The 23,535-nt window shown below is 46.0% G+C and overlaps 1 protein-coding gene across 1 annotated transcript in view; it reads right to left on the bottom strand.

Annotated features, from left to right (window-relative positions):
- The window catches only part of ELOVL6 (ELOVL fatty acid elongase 6), a 62,930-nt gene that overhangs the window by 25,674 nt on the left and 13,721 nt on the right, over nt 1-23,535 (bottom strand). The window contains exon 2 of the mRNA XM_082759212.1: nt 1,506-1,637. Within this exon, the coding sequence (XP_082615338.1) occupies nt 1,506-1,637 (132 nt within the window). The remainder of the gene's footprint in view (nt 1-1,505; nt 1,638-23,535) is intronic.

Genomic DNA, 23,535 nt, shown 5'->3' with positions numbered 1-23,535 from the left:
AATCCAGCTGGCTACAAATCACTCTGCAAAGCGATACACAGATGACATGCCACCTGGGAAGCAATTCAACGCTTGCTGAAATTCAGCGAAAGATGGCAACTGTGTACAGGACACTAACAGCAAAACTCTACTAGACACAAAGCCAGAAGCACAGCACCAAATGCCACTAAACAAAAATTACACATTTTGCAGTATTAGAACTTGCTCTCAAAGTTATCCAGAATGCTCAAAGCTTTGTCGGCACTATTTTATACATATATATATATATATATTATATATATATATATTTTTTTAAGGAATCTATGAACTATTAAAATCAAGCCAACACAGTCAAAAATTCTACTGGTAGCAGGTCCTAGCTGAATGAGACAAGTTAAAAATACATTTTATTTTCCCTTGTTTGAGTTTTAGGAAGAGCCAGTGTGACAGAACAATTTTGGACACGAAAGGAAATAAATACAAGAAGGCGAAGGAAACAAACTTCTCCATTCTTCATTTTGCTCTGTAGCAACTCTCAGCTCAAACTATTCCCTTCCTGCAAAAACTCATTCAACATTCAGAGCTGCTCAGTAAGCAAATCTGCATTATGCACCTGTGAACTAATATAGTCAGTAATTATTATAAAGGTATTAGAAAATGATCTGGGCATCAGTGTTTGATAATGGTTTCCAAATGGTTTCTGTACTGTAGGGTGAACTATAACGTCCACTCCCAACAGTGACAATCTTCAGGTCTTGTGTGTACTGTAAATTTTATCAATAGTTTGTGTGTTTGTAAAGGTTATTTTTAAAAGTATTTGTTCATTTGTTTGTTGATATTCTGTTTTATTAAAAATTAATATATTAAGCAGATAAAGTGGAATTTGGGTTGGTCGGTTTTATTCCTGACTTTAGGAACTATGAAGAATGCAAACCTGATGGTACAGGGGCAACACGGAACTAGAGAGATGTGCAGTACTAAAACACAGCCTTTTCCCTGCTGTTTACCCTTTTGCTATATTCAAAAGCTCTTTGCTTCTGATGGAATACCCAGGAGCCAGGTTTTGCTCTCAGTCAGGGAGGTCTAGGTTTACCTCATTGTAATGGAGATCAGAGTCTTGACTAAATATTCCATAAATACACCCATATAAACCTGATACCAACTAGCACATGAGAACAAGACTAGCATCTGAATGTGTTTATTTCCATTTGTAGTTTGCGTGGTAAATTTACTGCAACGATATGTGCTTTTTCTCCTGTTCTTACTTTTTTTTTTTTTCCCCAAACTTTATTCTTCAAGAACATTATTGATTTCTCTCCTCTCTAATGCTGTATGATCCAGCAAGCCAAAGAGGACCATTTCAATGGTGAGGAATGGATCAGGACATAGCCCTGGGCAGCAGAACTAAAAAAAAGTCCATTTCTGGCTGAGTTTGTTGCCTTAATAGCACTACAGTTGCATCTGAAGAAACCAAAACTCTTTTCAGAGACTACTGTCAGAAGCAGTGGGTGTGAAGAGATGCCTACCTGAAGACGGCAAGGCTCAGGGACCAGAGCACTAGTGGTTTCCTCAGTTCAAATTTTGCTCGCTTGTTCATTAGGTGCCGGCCACCAAATATAAAGGCAGCGTACAGTGCTGAAAATAGGAATGATTTCTTCCTGCAAAACAAAAACAAAAAAGCACCTGTCAAGTGTTGCGTTAGTACCAGACAGATAGAAGATAAGTGCCGCGTGCTCGTGCATTTCTGTGGAAGGAAACTCCATTGAGGACGTTCCTGCAGCCCAGTAGAGACCCTGTTACTGCACCAACCTACACGCCTGCACATAGGTCTAGGTATTACTGCAAGCAAAACTGCAGTTCTCCTGGAAAAGGAGAGCCAAATTTGGTTCCTCATCTGTCCCAGTTTGTGTAGACTGTTCTTCTGTGAAGATTATAGACGCAGCATAGCCCGTGCGGGTCCTTTGCTCAGACACACCTCCACAAACACAACACGGTCAACACTTTGTACCAACTGTTTTTTTCGTGGCTCATTCACTATTGCCATATCATGTTTTGTGCTACCTGGCCACTTTCTTTCCCACTGTTTCCTCCAAGAAGACACTTAAAGGCCTTGAGCATCGCAACCCAATAGGAAGAGACCCACGAGCAGCAGAGCACCACCAGCCCCATGCGATGACACCGAGCCGGGTTGCCCTCTTTCAATGGTCGGTTCAAGAAATCCAGTGAATGTGCTGAAAGATTGAGCAGGGCTCTGCAGGGGGACCTCGGTGATACTGGTAAAATTGCAAGCCTAATTTTTAAAACCGCCTGCTAGTAGCCCAGCTCAGCAATAAGCAGCAAGCATTTGACCTCTGCTGCTGTAACTCATTGTAGATCAACCATCAGAGGTCAAAAATAGACTCAGTCTGGGATTCCTTCCCACACATCACTCTGTTACACTGAGTAATACTTAATGCACCATTAATGCACGGCTCCAAGGCAGGTGGCCTGCCCTGACTGGGTGGCTATATATTTAGGAACACATTTTTCTCTCCAAAAGCTGTAATTATATACACAAATATCAGCAGACTATGGCTGTGCACCAGGAGGTGCTGGTTCTTTCTGCATCCCCACGAGAAAGACACAAACACGCTCAAGAATTCATTAATCTGATGGCACAACTGCAGTTTGGCGCGGCTGGAGGTGAGCAAATGTTTGCTAACCAGCTTGGGTAGCGACGAACAGCTCCAACCTTGCTCATGCTGATGTGCCCAGCTGCTAAGGCAAAACTTCAGGGCTACGGGACAGGAGGGGACTCCCCTGACATTCAGGCAGTTGAATGAGGTCAGCAGCTACACAGCCACAAGAGCTGCAGCTTGTTTAATTAGAACAGATAAACCTGAGGTCACTTTCAGCAGCTTTCTAACGAGTTCAGCACCGTTGGTAAAAGGCATTCCCCCAGCAAACAGCGCGGTGCTGGTGCTGCCAGCCACGAGGTTCGACGGCACGCGGGGAGCGGGCTGCACTGTAACGTGTCAGTACTACTACCTAGAGTTACTGCATTACTACAGTTTGGAGAAACTAAACAGAGCAGAACAACAGCAAAAAAAAAAAAAAATATAAGTAAATAAACCTTGAAACTTCAAAGAAAAAAAAAAATCCCCCAAAGTAACGCAGTGGCAGACTCGCATCCAGTAGCTTCAGCGCTAGCACATTCATGTGTTTGTCGTCAACGCTGTGCTGCAGGGTAGACATGAAGACAAGGCTGCCAAATCCTCCACATTTTTCTGGCATTTCTGTTTCTCACAGTTGTCTCCCACCTTCCTACATTTTCAGACTTCGGGGACTAAGTACTATCTATACTGAATACAACTCCATGCTTTGCAGTTAAAGGTGCCAGCTCGTTCCCCCAAAAGGGAGGCAGGGGAATTTTCTAGAGAAGCTGTAGGATGCTCTGCTCGGTCTGGGGATCACTGCGAAAAGGGGAACGCAGATTTTGGAGCTACAGGCTGAAAAGGTGAGGGATGTTTTGACGCTTCTTGCACCCAGAGGCACACTGATGGAGGACTTGGGCTGCCCACACTGCACAGAGCTTTGGTCATGTCCTCCAAAATCCCCCAGCAGGGCCAGGCAGTATTGTCATCATTGGGGCCACAGGCCACTGTGTCTGGTTCTCCCTTTACACGGTGAACACTGAAGAGAGGTTTTGTGTTTTATTGCATCCTCACGGATGGAAGTTTGCGCACTGATGTGCTTTTTAGGAGCTCAGATCCTTCATTAGAAGAGCAATGGAGGCAGGAAAGAAGAAAAGGAAAAAATAACTGATTGAGAAGAGGGAGGCAGAAGAAGATGATTTATGAAATACTGTAAGTATGAAAAATACCACAGCATTCAAAAATGACAGACCGAGGCCTTGCGGTGAGCCTTGTGCACAACGGCATGAGCCATCCTGGCACCTCTGACACAAAGCGAGAGAGCCCCGAGTATTGCCGTGCCTCCGGCGAGGGGCTGCAGCCCAGCTACACTGTTGTCGTTTACTTATCCCGAAAATAGCAGCCTGAGTCACTATTGTAGCTCTCTCTGACGCTAAGGAGTAAACTGACATAGGTATAGACTATAAAATACAATATTTCCAAAGCATTTTCTTTAATGGTTAAGGAAAAACCTTGTAAGAACACTCAAAGGACAGCCTTTGCTGATCTATTAACTATCAGCTCTAACATAACACAGGATTACCCCCCTAACTGCATTCAGCAGGGGCACAGGAAAGTGAAGCAGTGTTCTCCACCTCTATTTACCTTCTATAGGTTTTTAGAAACGTTTCTTATCAAGACATATGTACTTTGCACCGGCAGAGCTCATTCTTAAATTCATTACCACTTCTGCACAGGCTGTTAAGGGAGCACAACAGGTAAAAAAAAACACACTGCAGTTGCCAGAGCAGAGTGCTTCTGGCAAGGAAACAGGCAATTTCAGCCTTCTGATGTTTTTCTTTTGACATTCTTCATCAGCATTTCATTTGCGTTTGTGAAATAATAGATTTCACTAAAAAAAGGATAAGAAAAATGCAGGATGCTTTGTAAAATGACAGATAGGACGCTTTCCTTACCTGTTTCTCACAGCTTTCAGCAAAAAACAATAACAACCAATCGTGTTTTTTACTGAAACTCCAAACTTGAGAGCCTAATTACAGTGCTTCAGCCGAAACCAGTGTACATCACACAGCACATCCACGTCTGCAGTCCACCAGCAGCGCCTGGTAGCCTTGGCAAAGCTGCTTTCTCTCTGATGCTTGTTTAAATATCACACCTTCTGTATGTACAAAAAAAAAAAGGGTGCGAAAACGCTTCACAGTCTCTCAGGGTGTCTACTTCAGAAACGCTGTCAAAGCAAACCTTTCTCTCCCTCTTCCTAAATTCAGCTCTGACAGAACAGCACAAAGAGACGCAATGTGTGGATGTGTCAGATCTGCATATGGAAACACAACCCGTGCTCCTGGGCTTGATCTGCGCTTCTGCCCTCGCTTCCCATCGACCATGCCAGCCCTCATGATGGAGCAACTGGGAAATGGAGACGAGGAAGACCAGTCCGCTAGGCACACGCCAAGGCAGTGTGATTTACTCCCACAGCTAAACATCCTTTGACATTTATATTTAGAGCAGCACGGACGACAGTCAGACACGCGTAGGTGACTCACTGGTGATGCTCGTTGACGTAACAGGCTACTGGGGAGTGAACGGGGACGCATCTCAGTGTGATCAGCTGGTCCCCTGATCTCCAAAACCTGCCTCTCAAGGAGCACTGGGCAGGGGCTAGAGATACCTCTAAAGGACCTACAGATAGTCCCTGTTCCTTATCCGCCAGCCTGCGTGGGCATAATTTCTGGGGAGGCAGGGTCTGGCTGCAAAGGGCCATACCCACCCGAGCCCTATAAGCCACAAACCACGATGTATGCAGCTAGGGAAGAAAACAACAACAGTTTTTTTTTGTTTGTTTTGTTTTGTTTTCCATGCTTTCCCCTTGTAGGGAAAATGTAAGAGCTGTGTAGCTGTGTAAAGGTGAGAAAATTAAGTTAAAATTCAGGGATGATTTTTTTTACATGGAAGAGGCAAACTCAGCCCCAAAGGACATGAAGTCTCTTCATCTTTATAACCTCATATAGGCTTAATGGAACAAATCATAAAACCTTTAAAATGTATACACTGCAATCCCACGTTATCAGCATCAACATGACAGAAAATTACTCCTCAAATGGAAAGGACTTCAGAAAACAGTCCCCCAGTCTGTGGGCTTTGAAACGAGACAGTTTCAAAACTGTGGGTTTAGAAAAGTTTCTTGTCACTGAAGGCAAAGCAGCTTCGTCTCTGGCTCTGTCCCAGATTTCCTCCACTTCTACACTGTGTTTTGAATGGGGACCCACCTGGTGGAGATGGTGGGTGATGGTGGTCACCTGTGTGCTTTTACCTAGCACAGACATGGAAAGGAAACTACCCAGCAATGGAAATTAATGCAGAGACCTGTGGTTACCAGAGGTAGTAGCAGCAGAGTGTCCCGTTGGGCCCACTGTGGGTTTCTCCAGGCTTTGCTGGGGCTTTCACGAAATTGCTGAAGCGATGGCAGAGACCTAGGACATTAATGTAGGTCACAGGCACTGCAGCTCTGATGAAAAGCTACAGCACTTTCACTCCTAATTTCGTCAACGTAATTTTAAACCTCTGGCCTCTACTGTAAAAACCTGGAGCTAGTAAACACACTCAACTACAAGTGAACTCGGGGACTACTAACCTACATCTCTCCCAGTTAAAGCCACGCTGTACACAGGTCTCACCTGGAAGCAGTTAAGGATGATGCACGTGGAGGTATTTCATATAGACAAGGCCTGAAAATAACAAGATCTCCACATCGCCTTGCTCATTTGATCTTTTTTATCTGATCAAATGAATCAATGGCTATGGCATTTAATACATTTATACTTTAAGTAGTACATAAGGCCTTCAGATGCAGGAAGACCCCTGAAGCAATTCATGAATGTTATTTGTATAGGCAAGTGCTGCTTGAGTCACCGCTCTGGGGACAGATATTTATTTAACAGGACACAACACAACACTAGAAATAATGCATCAGCAAGAATACTTTACTAACACTACCTTTGCCCCTGCATCTGCAGGAATGTCTGTGTGCTGCAGTGAGGTCAGGTCTCTCTGCCTTTGCAAATGCAATAGTTGTGGAAATAGTAACTGTTGGATCTCAAAAGATATTGAAGTGGGAAAAAAAAAAGTAGTTGTTCAAAATGAAACAGGAAAAATGAAGTGACTGCAAGTAAGCGGTGTGTTGTTGTTCTGTCTGTCCTAAAAGACGTTCCAGCAAACGTTGCTCCCTTCCAGCCTTCTGCAACACTACCTCAAAATGATGTTGGTACAACTGCCACTGGATTGCAAAACACAAACAAATGAAAAACATTTTGATTTTCCTGAGAGGGTTCCTAGCCAAAAGAGACATGTCAGATTCTCCTCTGGAGCAGAGTGTAACCGTAGAAACAGGGCAGCCACGCGTCCTGTACAAATAAGCCCTTATAGCTCTGGCTTGGTGATCACCTTTGGACAAGATCACTTCATAACTCTTTCAGTGCTGGCAAAATTTAGATTATCCCCGAGGAAGCCAAACTGGGGGGACGCCTGAAAAGCACAGAAAATTAGAATATACACTCTCCAGACTTCTCCTCCCCATCTGAAGACCTAGACCCAGAGAGAGGGATCTGAGCACACCAGAGACGCCATTTTGTGGCCTAGGCCTGATTAAAGGGGGATACTGGTACCAGTGACATCCCAGCAATGGAGCTGAGGAGTAAAGGGTCTTGCTTTCTAACCTTTTAAATACTTACTGACCCGTGGAGGAGGTGGGAGAGAACAGAGTTCACAAAAAAGGCCATTTGGGGCTGAGAAAGAAACGAAGGAATATTTTTCATTATCTATCCGTGAAGAAAAATCAGGTCACCTGGAGAACAGCTACCTGCCCTGACCGGTCCTGCAGTTCCTTTTGATGCATGATGTCAAGAACTGCTTGATGTATCTAATCAAATCTCAAGACATCTGACCTTCGTCTACTGCTGAGATTAAGGACAAAGGACGCCGATGGAGAAGGTGCAGGCCTAACTCCTGACTGACACTAAGCTAGCAAAGACCAGAAAAAATGGGGCAATCTTTTCAGCCACCTCTCTAAACCAGAGAACACCTCCAAAGAGCTGGGTAGCAGGTCAGAGAAAACATAAGGGTGTTTCAGCAGTGCTCAAAACTTGCAACAGAGAGAAGTTTGAAGTAGCCACAAGGCAGGTTTACACGTTGCTGCCTCCTTACAACACCACGGGCCGCCACTTGTGCCACACAGCCACCAGCAGGGAATCATTAGTATGTAATGATCAGTAGTCATTACTGAGTGACACTTTCATGAAGTAAACTTCACTGCTATTTACGTAAGAATTTCACGCTTTTTATCCCAGTGGAGGCTTCCGTCCCTGGAGTAATACTTTAATAAATTTCCTACTACTTCCAGTCCATCAGCATTCCCGCGTCATTGGCCATGACCTGTAGCTTCCTCAGTCAATCCAGAATCGGCCAACTTGAGATCAGTAAAACCAGTACCTTTGAAACAGGCCGTGGCACAGATAAAGGAAGAGGCAAGCTGGTCTGAACCCAGATAAGCTTACTGGGGAAGGAAACGTAAAACACCCTGACAAATACTGCCAATGGAGAACCAGAAGTGATTTTCTCATTATGGTCACAGCTCTCAGGGCCCAATTTAGATGAAATGCAGGTGGCGGGATGACATTGTTAAAACCTGTGGTGGACATGGTGATGGGGCAGGAACACGGCAAACACCGTGCGATCCCCAGCACCCCTTCCTCCATTAACCCCACAGCCAGGCTGTTTTCCAGGCTTTTACTGCAAACATCCTATTTGCAGTCCCGAGCCAGCCTGCAACGATAGGCATAAAGCAGCAGGAGTGGCACAAGGCAGTACAAAGTACATGGTATTAATGTGGCTTATCTATATCCTGTCAGCAATATGGTTATGACGGCTTGTCCTCGCTTTCCACCCCTGCCTAAAACTTCATGCTTGGCACAGGCACCTCATTAGAGGTGACGGGACCTGCCAGCTCTGCCCAGCCAAAGGGTTTGGGTCTTTCCTTTTGCTTCCACCCGCAAGGGCTCGGCTGTTCCCTGCCCTTAGTCACCGCCTCACCTAATTAGATGGGATGCTAAACTGCTTAGCAGTATTTCACTTTCCATCGCAGCATAAAGAACCCAGGTTACTAGAGGATTAGCAAGCGTAACGTTAAAGTGCTATGTACACATGGAGAGGAGCACATCCTGATCAGAGAGGGCCTGTTAAAACGGGATGTGCCCAAAGGAAAACGCGTGGATGTGAACCTGGGCCAGGATGGAAGTGGCTGCACACACGGTACTGCAAGAAGGAAAAAGGGCCTGGCCAGGAGGGAGCAGTAATTGACATGCAGCTCCTCAGGGCACATGGATAAATAGACCAAAGGAAGGAAATAAAACTCTTTTTAAACAATTTAAACGTAACAGTCAGAATTTAATGATAATGGTCATTAAGGAAAAAAAAAAAAAAAACAACACCAAAAAAAAAACAAACCACAATTAGTGTAAATGATAGAAAATTCTGTTAGCATGTCAGTGATACTACTTCAGATTTTTTAAAACAAAATGTGGTCTCCCAGGAAGGTAGGGAAATTAAATAAATGATCCAACCTTTGTTTTTTCCCAAAGGTCACATAACCAAAATTTGTTTTGCATCTCCAAACATATTCGTTTTGCTATCCTTTTTTTTTTTTTTTTTTTTTTTTTTTTTTTAATTGGATAGTCCACCACCAATTCCCTCTGTACCTGTTGGGCTTTTGTCAAACTTCCCTCCAAGGCAGGTTTACTAACTTAGGGCTGGTCTTTAAAGCCGTTGGAAAAAAAAAAAAAAAAAAAGAAAGAAAGAAAGAAAGAAAGAAAACTGTTCTAGTAAAGAGCCATGGTACTACTAAATTCATGTTTATGTCACAAAGAAGGTATAGCACAATGCCCTTTTGTTCTCACTGCAGCCTTACCCCATTCTTTCCCATGGCTTTTACAAGAGCACCAGCAAACTGGTGCCTCTTGCCTGGTTGCCTGGAGGCTGGGCACTCCAGTTCTGTGCGCATGTGCTCCATACCCATGAACAGCAGCGTGCTTTTCAAGTTTCTCTCCTTGGGAAAGGCAAATGCTATCTCTCTGAGGGTGGCAATGATCAACGCAACTGCATGCCTGCCACAAGCGCCCAGAGAAAAATGTGCAGCAATGTGTATTCAACAAGTTTTTCCACTTCCCTGACACCCTAGAGCAGTTTGCTAATGCTTACTGCTTTTCCTTTCTATTCCTTTCCCTTCACCTGTAGCCTGCTTTGAGATTAACAGCTCTGAGAGCAGTATAAATGCAGAGCAGAGAGTTTCACAATTACTCGGTGTTTGCACCAAGATTTCACTGCAGCATGTCTTCCAAAAGGCAGCCAGTCTCAAACCCAAACTGCCAAGGGGAAAGGTTTTATTCCCGCTCTAAGAGCCCGTGACAGTGACTACCTTTCCTCCCCATCACGGTTTTTATTTTGTCCATTTATTTTAATTTGCCTGGCTTCTGGATCAATGACTGACAAACACAGACGGGTGCCCTTGTGCCTCGCAGCTACCCCTGGAAATGCAAAAGCTGCTTCTCTCTAGCTGGCATGGCTGATGTGGCTGGCCGTGCAGAGGGAGGTGTGGCAGAGAAAGGCCTCTTGGCACAAAACCTTCAGGTGGCTGAGCTGCTCCTCCACACTTTTGAAGGGTGCCGGGCGCACGCTGCGGCCTCGGCTCCCCATCCTGCCCCACCCTGATAGCTTTTGCCCTACATAAAAGAAGGGCGTTACGTGGCCACCAGCCAGGCAATGGACTTGACTTTGACTCCAGTCAGAGCCGTACCAGCTCTTACTACTTACACCGGTGTTTCCTTCTCCTTTGGAGGTGTATTTAAATAGTGTGCTGGTACACGCCACGCTCCCCGTAGCGCTGTGCCACGCTGCTCACTCCTCCACAGTGCTCTTGTTTGCTTGGATGGCAGGAAGGGTACGTCCCACGTCGCTTCCCACTCGCTCCTGCTAAACACTACCTATAGTACTGATAGTAACCAAATAAGACTGATAATAATACGACCAGTAACGCACCAAGTGCTCCTGATAAATAACAAAGAAAACCGATTCACTAACCAAATAGGTAAGCACGCTACCATCTGGCCCTAGGCAGTAGATCCAACCAACAGCACTGCTAACTTTGCATTCAAAGGAAGACTGCAAACTTCTGTGTATTTTATTTTTTTTTTGAGTAAAACTGTATTCAAAGGATTTGGCTAAATTTGGAGCTCACACGGTGGGCTGGGCTTACACCCTTCTGACAAGGCTCAAGAACCGTTTCTGTCAGCCCTGCTGAAATCTGCAGATGACAGGAGGTGTCAGTCAGTGAGAGCCGGGAGCTCCCAGGGACCAAGGAATTTCTACCTTAATTAATAACAAAAACAGCCAGCAGTGATGGGCCTATCTGAATTTAGTGGCTGTAATTATCCAACGGAGAAAATATTCTCCGGCAGCTGCTTCTCTTTCCCACCATGGCGTACAGAGACATTTTAAAACATTTTACTGGTGGCATACGTCCTGCAGCCAAAATGAGAATGTCCCGGTATGAAACTTAATCATCCAGCAGCTAATATAACTGAAAGGTGCCAGAATCCAGGCTTTTCATCCCAAGAGATGCTGGCATAACTTATCCTCATTTGCTGGCCCATTCTGGGCAGCATGAACTCTCCTGGAAACTCTCCTTTGTCCAGGGCTCCCCAAACCCAAGGGTTTGGGGGACATTGCGTTGGAGACAGCCCCAGGAAACACATGCACCGTGCTGTGGCTGTGAGTCAGGTCAGGCAGCTACAGAGCAAAGGCAGGGCCTTTTCTTCCCTCTCGTCAATGCCAGACTTGTTTAACCAGGCTCTCCTTGGCGAATTTGCTTTTACAATTAACAAATGAAAAGGAAACATGCTTCCCTGCATTTAAAAAAAAAAATAAGAATAAATACCGCAGCTGCCTTACACAAGTCATTTCCATTTCTGAGACTGGAAAAAGGCTTTGCTGCCTCTGCTTAAATACGGCGTTATTTTTCAGCCTTGGTTAATTTGGGAGAGGGGGAAGGAGTGAGTGTTTTACATGATTGAGGATCTTTGCATTCATATGAAAAAATAATCTGAAGGACCATGCACAAACTGCACAGGCTTTAAATAAAAATAAATAAATAAAAAAGGATCCCTCCGTGCCTTAGGTAGGCTCTCGCGAGGCGTCCCTGCAACATGTCTGTTAGCAAGGCCCGGCAGGCTGGGCTCGCTCCTGCAGGAGGGGGAAGGTGAGGAAGGCGAGGAAAGCGTGCGATCCCTGGCACCAGCACAAACCCGCAGCCGCCAGCCAGGCCTGCCTGTGGGCTGGGAGGCAATTCCCAGCCACAGGGACACCCAAACTCCAGGAGACTCTGCTTTCGAAGCGCAAAAGGGTTTGCCTGCGTCGAAGATGGGGCTTGGGAAGCTGCGCCTCCCTCTCCCCGCTGGTTCGTGTCCCTTGGTGGCACAGCGAAGCCCCGGGCTTTGCCCAGGAGCAGCCGAGGGTGACTTTGCTCAGTGCTCCGCAGCAGCTCAGTGGCACAGAGGCAGTGTTGAAACGCCTCGCTTGGGCAACCCGCCCGAGCTGTGCCCGTGCCTGGATTCCTCGGCTTTTCTTTGCGTTCACTCAAACGCTTCGCTGCACCACTGCACGGATTTGGCTGACAACACCGTGTTTCTGGTAACGAAACAATAAACTATTTGCTAGCCCGTTGCAAGCAAATATGTCATTTGTAATTAGAGCAGGTGTTGGGTTTTTGCCTCGGTTTGCATCGGCGGTTATGCACTGCCACGGACCACAGCCAGAGCAAAGAGTGCAGGGTTTCGTGCTATGCTGTGTGTGCAGAGCGGAGCGAGAAAAGGAGCCTGGCTATCATGCTGGAAATATTGGTGACCACAAGTTTTGACCACTTGATGCCAACAAGTCTCCGCCCGTCTCGCATCCCAAGGGACCCCACAGACTGCCAAGCCGTTGTCCGTTCCCATAAATTCACGTGTAGGAAAAGCACACTCCGTGCTTCTGCAGGGTCCTCCGTCTGTGGCAGTAAATACACCACGAACAAACAGCAGGAGCATAGGTTGCTGCAACTTATGGGGTGGGGAAAGTGGGAACAGCCCTTGCTCGGGGCGTAAGCATCTATCTCTTGCTACAGCTGGGAAATACAGCTCGGCAGCTCCCAGCCAAACCGAAACGCTGCAGGCAAAGCAGCTCTGCTGCCTATCAAATAACAAACAAATGTGTATCCCGTCTTCTTTACCTGCGTAGGCCAAGTGGGAAATAACAGAGTGAGGAGGCCAAAGGCTGCCAAAATAGCTGGTGAAACTGCAGAGAAGCTGGGAGTTCGCAGCCTTCTCCCACTGCCAGAGAAGTGCTTAGGTCTGGTCCAGCGCTCAGGGGCATTAATGGAAAATTCCCTTCCAGTTCACAGCACTTCAGGAAAGCTGCGTGTTCGCTGGTGGATGTTGCTTTTGTCATTTGCCACACCTAACTCCGACAGCAAAACTCGATAGCTTTAACAGTGTGACTTGATCTCCTGCTCCCCCAGGTCCCTCTCCCAGTACCTCTCCTTGATTGAACAACCCTTCCTAAGGGATTCACTTGCAGCGATCTCTCCTTCTCTGTGACCTCCTCATGGGCAGACATCAGCTGAAAACGTCTGTTCCCCTTCCCTGAGGTTCCTCGAAATCTCTCTTTGTGTGTTCAATATTGTTCTTTGCTGATTTGGTTGGCAAGGCTGCCCTTCCCTGTGTGGGTGTGTTCGCTGTACCTATTTATCGCTTATTGAGTGAAAAAGAAACAGTCGAAAAAGTTGTCCCTCATCTACAAATGCCTTTTTGCAAGGGTGAGTTAAACAAGGGTGTCTCACGAGGGGAAATACGCATCAGGCCACATTCCAGTGTTGGTAACCTGGAGGAGTCAAGGCTCGCCACTCACAAGCTGTATTCCCATGCCAGTCGTCAGCAGGGAGCACGAAGGGCTATGGCTGCTGCTTGCCTTCCTGCTCGCTGCAAATCATGCTGCATCACTCCCACTGCTGGCACGCAGCTGGCGTCCACAAGGCCTGCTGCAGCTCCGGATGAGCTGAGGAGACCCAAGGCTGCTAAGAAATGTTCCAGGTGAAGCCAGAGCAAGGTGCTCTCTACTAAGGAAAACCAAACAAAAAAAGCAACATCAGGGAATTGCCTCTTTCTATTCTTTTTTGGCCTGTCCAATCCAGCTGAACCTGTTACCGTGCGTTTCACTGGCAGTGGTACAAGACCATATTAGCACTGGTGCCAGGTTGCCGGTGTTGTGAATACGCATTGAGCAACTCCCTCACTGCAGTTATTCTAGCACAGGTTTATCTTGCAACAAGCCTCTAGAGGATGTCTGAAGACGAGGAACTTACTAGGAGCAAAGGTGACCGAGCTTCATCTTTGGTTTCCAACAACAGCTCACTGGATAGAGTATGCACGTTGCATACTGCATGTTTGTACCACCTCAGTAACCTCACCGTAGGTCTCTTGAAGTACCTCAGCTGAGTTGCCCAGATGTACCACAAATACATGATGAGACTTTCAACATCTATCTAGATGAAGATATTAACATCCAGACAGATTTACAGTCACAACTAGCAGTTACTTTTACTGTATACTCACACACACGTACTGCACACTCATATGGAGTACTTTTCCTAACAACAGGGGGTTGTTTGCAAATGCAGCTGACTTCATGCCATAATTACTTTAGGAACTGGTTCATCTACCTTAAATACCTGTGTAACCTTGTTACTGCTCACACTCTTTAATGTTTTTTGCCCATCTGCAGAAAGGACAGTGCATTTGGAGAGACAGGAGACAGCGGTACAAACATAGAGCTGGCCACATTCCCACCTTTGCTTTTGAGTTCCTTCTGTGGGAGAACGCTGTCCAGTGGCACGAATTAGCAGGAGCTGATTTATGGCTTCTTCCCCCTTCTCTCTGTCATCTCTTACTTGCTTACTCCAGGAAACAGATAAACATAACTGACTCGATCTGTTAAGCAAATAATTTTTCACAGGGTCTAGGATCATGTTCCATTCTTACAGGCAGCAGCTACCTCCCTGTCTGTGCCTCCACCACTGACCGTGGAGTGCATCCAGGTTGACGAAGACACCAAAAAGGAAGAGATCTTGCATTACATGATGACAGGAACAGTGAACAGCGGTCCTAGTGGTGGCACTGGGACCAGACCTGATCTGACGTGCTATACTGGGAATGGGATGACGTGGTGGACACGTCCGCATGCTCTCAGCAAGCCGGAGTCACTGCAGCGCTGGGCTGTGGGATTAGCACTCAGGAAACTTGAGCTGCTCCATTGTAAGCTTCCTGTGATCTTGAGCAAAGAAAATCTAGCCATGTCTTCAGACATAATCAGGTGTCATAATCCCATGGAAGTAACTTGAATAAATACCTGTTGGGCTCAGGTCAGATCTCTGCAATGTATCGTCTCATTTCTACGTATCCGGACTAGTTCTGGTGCTGGGTTGAGTTTGATTTTATCCAGGTCAATGACAACCCTGTCCCCCAGCCTTTTTTATCTTGCTGACTTTCCAGTGTCTGAGGTAGGAGATAAGGCACAAAGTATCACCCAAGACCCTCCTCCCCTACTCAAACACACTTCTGATTATTCATTTCACTAACTGATTGCATTAGGGAACTGCAGCATCAAGCACGTCACATTTAGGACACATCTGCATTTTCCCTTTTAATACCTCTTCATGATTTGCAATGTATTTCTCTCATTTAGAGGCAGAATAACATTTCCTAACACAGCCTGAATTTATTCAGAAGCACAGAAGTCAGTTGCCTTTACTACTGACAGATGCACTTCAACGTAATTAGTTTCATGACTATTAATGAAATAACTCATTTGAACTTTTGCCACTAAAATGTTAATGAGTAAGACCAGAGAGAGGTTTTGTAATGGGATATAGATCCTTTCACCTCCACAGCTTGTTAGTTCAGACCTGGCCCACATCCACAGTGACCAAAGGTCGTTATTACCTGAAGACTATTCGATAATCTGTACGAGATGAGTTGGTAGCATTAAGCCCATGGTCAGCCAGGAACAGCTCCAAGATTTGCTCTCAGCAGAAAAGCAAAACAGAGAAAGGTCACTGTAGCGTGCTACTTTTATATAGCTGTGGTCAGAAAAAATTCAGTCCTTACGACTGTTTACCCAGAACCTTTCACCAGCAACGAATTCAATGAAGGCAGAAGAGAAATAATCTGAACTGAAAAAGCTTGTGGATCTTCTGTGCAAGACACAATTAGCCTCTCTGACTCACTGCTGCAGATTGTTGCCTTTTAGCGTGCTCCTAAAGGAAAACTGGAAAATAACTCATCGAGTCACAGAATGGTTTGGGTTGGAAGGGACTTTAAAGCTTATCTAATTTGAACCCCCCTGCCATGGGCAGGGACACCTCCCACCAGACCAAGCTGCCCAAGGCCCCATCCAGCCTGGCCTTGAACACTTCCAGGGTTGGGGCACCCACAGCTTCTCTGGGCAACCTCTTCCAGTGCCTCACCACCCTCATAGTCAAGAATTTCTTCCTGAGATCTAATCTAAATCCATGTTCTTTTAGTTTAAAGCCATTCCCCCTTAACCTGTTACTCCCCAGCTTTCCTGTAGGCCCCTGTAGGCCCTGGAAGGCCGCTATCGGGTCTCCCTGGAGAAACAGTAAAACCCATACAAGATCATGCTTGATCTTTCGAAGTTTTAACCAGCCACTCATTAGGTTCAAACATTTCAGAGGCAAAATGTGTTATTCCTAAGCTCCTGGTATATTGTTCACTGTCACCGCTAAAGCAAAACAAAAGGTTACACAGGGTGTTCAATGGTGGCCAGCACATGCAGCATCCACAGGCTTCCAAAAACCAATGCTTTTCTGTTCGGGTAGTGATACAATTTACCCCATAAATAAGCACATCCCAAAAGGAACAAGTTCACCGTGATGGCAGATGGGTGCAAGCCTTGAGAACGACCACCACCTCCTCACAGCCTGGCAGCAACATGATGTGCTCAAGGCCTTACAGAACTGGGACAGGTCCCATTTTCCTGGGGAGCTTTAGGTAGAGTACACACAACCTAATAACACAAACAGAGCTCCTAGCACTACACCCAGGCTGGAAACCCTTCCCTTAGGACCCGACATGGTCTTGACCCAGGTTATGTGTCTCACTAAATGTATGATACCTCCAGCACCATATTCCCTTGCATTGCCAGCTCGCACTGCCTCTATATTGACTCAAAATGTGGCCAGGTAATGAACCCTGAACACGTCCCCAAAGCACTGATTTTCAGGCAGATGAGGAATATTATCATTCTGCTGATTAGAACCCAAATGCAGCTCCCTAGCTTACCTTTCCCTTATCTTTCCCTTCCCGTCTGTAGGCTGCTACGAATATACTTTTACTAGGACTGGATTATCTTCTAAAAGAGATCACTGGCGAGAGATCTCACAAATCCTCACCATTCATCTCGGCCATGGAAAATGAAATGAAAACTGCCGAATGTCGCCTCGAGCCTGTGTGGATTTGATGCTACGACAGAAGCGCTCTTCCAAATGTAGTTATGGCCTACAGCCTCCGAATGCCTGCGTGTGCAGATGGCAGATAAATGAAATGCTTGTAAGGGGCTGGTATTCCATGATTTTTTTTTTTCAAATAAGGATCAAGACTTAGGTTTCATCTTTAATTTTTTTTTTTCTTCCCCCAAAAAAAGTCACGTTATATAAGACAGCTAATTTTTTTTTTCTTTGAAGGAGAGTCACGGCTTAGATAAAAATCAGTCACTGCTCTAACTGGGCACTGTCATTTATTTACAGATGCACACGTGTATGCCTGTGATTGGGGTTTCCTTAGCAATATACAATACCTCAAAGAGCCAAGAAGAATTTATTGAGCAGAATTATCTTAGGTTTCACAGGGGCAGTGACTGACCATGCCTGCATTTTTCAGATGCCAGCATCCCCACAGTGAGTCTGGTTTTTAGAGTGGAGCTGCTCCACACCTTTTGCAACCAGCTTCTTATAAGGTGTATCTTCGTAGGAGCCAACTGGGGAGGTATTATAACCACAGTCACCTCCAAAACCTTGAGACAGCAGTAGGGTTAACATCTCACTCCACGCACCTTTCAAAGGCAGACCTTCACATTACACCCAGCAGCCTTAACTCCAGCTTTTTGTCCATTCAGAAGCAGTATTTTCCTTCCATTTCCAGCTTTTAAAGGGTGAGCCTTACACGTAAGAGCCAAAGAAAAAACTTGCTAACTCATTAAGAAACCTCCAGACCCCACACCAATGTGCACAACTGCACTTTTCCCCATGTTATCCTTGGATAATGCCTGTGCTCCTTGGATAAACTCCTGGCTGCGCTGAGCCTGGGATTGGCTGGCTCTGGGAAAGCCCTGCATCCTACAAAAGGCTCAACCCAGAAACCCCACCACTAGGTACAGCATCGTGGTGGCAGGCTGGTCCTTACAGCCAGGCCGCCACGCTGCCAGCCAGTGTTGTCTTCTTTAAGCACAGCCGCACTCAGATGGTTTGTTTGTCAACTTTAGTACTTAATCCAAACAGCCTGCACACATATTGATATTACCAGCCAAGGGTGTCCGAAGGATTACCTCGACGGAGCTAAACTCTATTTGTCTTAATTCAGAGGCTTGACAGGGAAAAGCGCTGCTTCAGTCGCACTGCTGGAATGCCATGCTTTGATGCTCCAGAAATGGGACGTTTTATTCAGTATTTATAATTTCCTCAAAGAGCGAGCTATGGCACTATTTCCCTATTGACAGATTATTTTTTTCTGTTTGCAGTGATAATTTTTTTTTTATTTTTAGTATTTGGGCTTTGTCTAACGTGGGATCTCCTGCACTTCACGGTGACGTTCCTGAAATAACTTTGAAGAAGAAATAATGAGCCTCCCGTTACTTTACAGGTTCTCTAATACAACGTAAGCAGCTTTACAAGGCTTAGCTAGGCTCTGCTGACCTAACTGCACATTTCACTCCTACAATAAACTAAAATAAACAGGCTGCTTCCAAAACAATCTGCCAATTAACATAGCGATTTTGGTTTTCCTTGTTAAAAAAGATAATCCCAGTCTTTCAAAAAAGTCAAAGTCAGAGTTATGGAGTAACAGTGGATCAGGTTATAAGAAACCTCTCACGTTGGGAGTGACAGCCTTCATCTTAAGCAGCACATCAGCGCTGCGCTGAGGCTGTGCGTTGGCTGCTTTATTTTTAATATCCAGTAATTCAGGGCCTTTTCTTCGCCTACGATTCGGTTTGCGAAGAGCTGTGTCCGAATCCCTGCTGGCTGCCGTGCTGGGCTGCTCACCGATCAGCACGGCGGTGTTTGTGCAGGATGTGTCTGCTACCGTGGCCCCGCAGAGAGCATCAGGTCGCTGGCAGCTGGATCTGAGCCCCAGCAGAGCCTGCCCGAGCTGAGCAGGACCCTGGCAATGTTTTGCACACCAGAGGCAGCCCGCTGTCACCTGCCTGCCATAAATTTGCCTGTGTTTGCTCCAGAAGAGGCCAACGACCGATTTTTTTATTAACGGACATATTTAGGAGAGATAAGCTCGTGGAATTTACTATCCGGAAGATCAACGTCTGTGGCACTGTGCAAAAGGGAAAGAGGCAAGGCTTGCTTTGACGCCTCCACGCTGTGCATATATTGATATTGGGAGCTATTTGGAGGAAAGGGCATTTAATTGGAAGAGAAAAAACAATTTTCTCTACCACCACTCCTCTAACAAAACTGTGTGGTTATCAGACTAAACTAACACCCGAGCTGCTGCCATGAACTACGGCGAGTTAGAGCAAAGGAAGAGATGCAAAGTTAGAGCAAAGGAACCCAGCAGCTACTCACATGGCAACGAGCCTCATCTCCCTGCGTGCCACCGTCAGCACCCGCAACGCATGAATGAAATGAAAAGCTGTGCATGGGAGGTAGATTACCATATATTTTTTACCTAGTTTCATTCAAAACAAATCCAGAAACACACTGCTACAGGCTTCTAGCCAGGCATTTGTAAGAGTACGTGCTTTTTGTAAAGGTGTGACCCTCTTGAGAAGAGCTGACACGAAACACTGCTGAAAAGGGCAAAATCTTCCAAGGTGCCCCATTTTTTCCACCGCTCTCCCTACGCACAATTCCGCACCTCTACTGGTGTGTGTTTATATTGGAATCATCCGGATTTTACTAGGACTGGGTTACTTCGGCTTCAAATTCAGACCAGCCTAACGGGGGACCACAATCTAATTTGGCTTTCTGAACATCGCAAGTCCTTAGATTTAATCCAGTAACTCCTACGCTGGGACCAAGAAGTTGGGCTTGGCTACGGCGTATCTTCCAGGCAGACATCTGCTCTTGAGAGGAAGAAATCCAGCAACAGGAACGCACCAATTCCCGTAATAATTTGCTCCAGTGCATACCCACACTCATCACTACTGACAATTGCTGCGCACGGTGTTTTACTTCAGGCAGCGGCCCTTGCTCAGCATGCCTTTTCAAGGTAGAAGAGCTCTTACTGCTCAGTATTTTCTTCCCTTTCTGCTGCTGACATGCTGATTTGGGATAAAATCACCAGATAAATGCTTAATTTTTTTTCCTCAGAGGGCATCCTCAGCAGTTCCTTTGCAGACTCGTTTACAACTTCTCCAATCTTCCCTTTCCGTGGAAGGAAAAGCCTGACCTGCCTAAAATAGTATAATCCCCCCAAAAAAGCTGTTTGAAATCACGGGACCTCCAAGAACTCCTCTATGTGTAATCGGAGACCATAAATGCAAGCTGGACCTGCTCATTTTCTCTACTGGGCACTTCACCGAAGACGAAAAACATAAAGAAAAGCTGGGATTTCTTCCCTATTGGCTGTAAAAGCCAGACACCAAAGCACTCACCAGCTCGGTGACACAAGACAAGCTGCAAAATGGGTGCCTACCCAAAATATTTCACAGGAGGACGTCCTCAGCCCTTGGGAAGAAATATCAAAGAAGAAAAAAGGTGGCAAAAATGAAAAGCCCGGTACAAGGCCTAAACTCCTGCCTCGTCAGAAGGAAAAAGCAAGGCCCAGAGCAGTTCAAGCGCCCTGCAGCCCAGCACATGTTTGCTCCATCTTTTGTGGGTGCTTCTCCGGGTAAGACGAAGCAAAGGAAATGCTGCGCAAACAACTCGCCACGCAACTTCAAGGGGAAATTTTAATTGCACAAAAATAAAGGCCTTTGGCTTTATCATTACAAAACCAATTTTACCTTCGTCCTCTTGCGTGTTTGGATTTCTCTTGATTGTGCAAGTGAATACATCACCTGATTGTGCAAGATCTGGCAAGGTGACATTTATTCAGCAAATACATGTAAGAGACTGAACTTCTGAAATGTTAGATGCATAAATGTAATCATTTGCTTTCCTGTAATTATTTCAGGCTGTAATTTAAATACCATCCCTCCAATACAACTATGTATAAAAGATGAGTTCTCCACTGAGCACGTAGATTTGAAAGGCATCCTTTCAAATAGCAATGGATATATTAGCTATTCAGTCTCATATGTCAGCTGGATGTTCATAAAATGCTATTTAATGAAAATTTATAGGGCAGGAGCACAGTGGCACTTCACATGGGAATGTCTAAGCCCTACCACTCTATCTTCACACATGTACATCCATAATATTGAGAAGAATCATCTTGCAGAAGAGTTCACATAGCACCAGCCAAAGAAAAAAAAAAAAAAAGACCTGGATAATGAAGTTAGAACATGGTAGTTTTTGTTCTTTCCCTTTCTGTGGCTTCCAGAGCACTCTTTGGCAGTATCTCCCCTACTGTGTTATTCTGTGGTATTTCATTTTTTCTCCACGTAAGCTGTCACTCAGAAGCTTGCATTTATGTACCCATCCATACATCACAGCTCTGTACGTTGAATAATTCAGATTATTCATCCGGAAGATATTAAGAAATCCTACAGCCTTTATTTGCAGATGCACAGAGGGACTTCAAGAACCTTTGCTTTGAATCAACACTACACACTCACGGAAAGAGAAGTTTTCTGGCTTGTGTGCATGCAGTCACCAGTTCTCCTCTCTGAGCCACTGCATCTCCGAGGCCAACTTAAAGTGCGATACAATTCTGGGATCTTCACCGGGGACAATACTTCCCGTTGGCATCTCAAGAAGAGTTTGATAGCATTTAAGCCTGCCTCTGCTCTCTCTACTCCTCAGTCAATAAAATGGACATATCGAGCAGTTGCTAGAAGAAAGCCAAGCGAGACTGATGCCCGGCTGCTGCTCTGCTGTGGTTCCTGCTATTAATTATGCACAAATTCCTTCCACTTTCAAGGGTTTATGGATGTCTTGCTGGCCTGGCTTCATTTCGCCGCCCCTTATTGCGGTTTCAAAGACTCGCCTGGCTCAGGTGGTCTTTTCCTTCTCCTGACTTGGAGCCGTGTCGTTACCACTGCAGCGCCGCGGCGAGGAGCGGGAGCCCCGAGGCGAGCAGAGCAGCTCCTCCCGCAGAGCTCGCGGGATGACACGTGGAGCTCTTCCTCTGCACAACGCACACACCACATCCTGTGCCACCAAAGGGCTGCGGCGGGCAGCCGGGGATCCCCAACCACCCGCTGCAACCACCTCCAGCCTGCACAAGCCCTAATCTGGGGCTCCTGCTCTGGGGATGCCTGCGAGGAGGTTGGTGCCGAGCCCGTGGCGTCCCACCTCCCTCCCGCGGCCGCTGCAATCTCTCTGCAACTCCTCTTGCGTCACCACCTGAGACCGAATTCAGCCCTCAGTATTTTTAGAGGGCAAACTGGGCCGAAACACCTTTCATTACGGGAGGCGGCTTGCCTGAATCAGTTCCAAGCAGGTGTGTGGGGGCACCACGCAAAAGGTGATTAACACACCTCGCACAGCCAAGGCTGCAATTAAGGGGAGAATTCCCAAACGGCTCAACCCACAGTTTTGCACAGGAAATGCAATGGAAGCACAGCACCGCATTTCTTGGCTAATTGTTTCCTGTTTACACGAAGCCCAGCACTGAAGGGATCCAATCACGGCGATCACCATAGCAGCTAAGCACTGCGCTGCTTAATTATGTTTTGCGAAGAGGAGTTCAGGCCATGCTTCAAAGGCTGGCCTCTCCTCTTTCAAACTCGCTCTGTCCTTGACTAGAGGGGAGAGGCTTCAATGTGCACCCCTTTTCCTATCCTGACCATTAGGCACCCTTAGGTCAGCAGTCTTTATACCTGGGAAGACTTTTGAAGAGAGATCCAAAAAGACTCGACAGAAAACAGTACATTTTTTCCTGGCCTTGCCGAAAATAGCAGTCTCGAGTCCCTTGCAATGGAGCTAATTTTCCCAACTTTTGAGATGTTGACCAGGTGGGTTTGGTGATTGTTTTTCCCCCTGGACTCATCCTCCAGTCTTCCTGCTCGTTTCTCAGCTATTTAATCTGCCTAAACTACGCTGGATTGAACTAACTTCAGTAGAGAAATACGTAATCATTCTGACAACAACTAAAAACTGCAGAGCTAGCCAATCCATTCATTGTGATCTTACAAAACAAGTGCAAAATTTGACGCTCGTGAAAATGGAAACTGCCTCTGAAAGCATCACAAACCTGTGCTTTTTCTCTCCCTAGGCAGGCACTGAAGCGCTGGGAAGAACAGATTGACCTCTCTGCAGTTCTGCAGGCTTTGGGAAAGGATGATCGGAGTCCACGTGACTTTACAGCTGGAGTTGTCCGCCACTCTTGTACTGATAGATAGCAAAGAACAGCGTTATTGTAATTCTGTAATTCTGTACTGGGCACCCCAGGCCCACTAAGCTGGGCATGACAAGGTGTTGTTGCTGAAATGT

The sequence above is a fragment of the Aythya marila genome (genome assembly GCF_965140915.1).
Source record: "Aythya marila genome assembly, chromosome: 4".
In the NCBI taxonomy this organism is placed as follows: Eukaryota; Metazoa; Chordata; class Aves; order Anseriformes; family Anatidae; genus Aythya; species Aythya marila.
The sequence above is the reverse complement of the archived record's forward strand: the minus strand, read 5'-3'. Positions and strand labels throughout refer to the sequence as shown.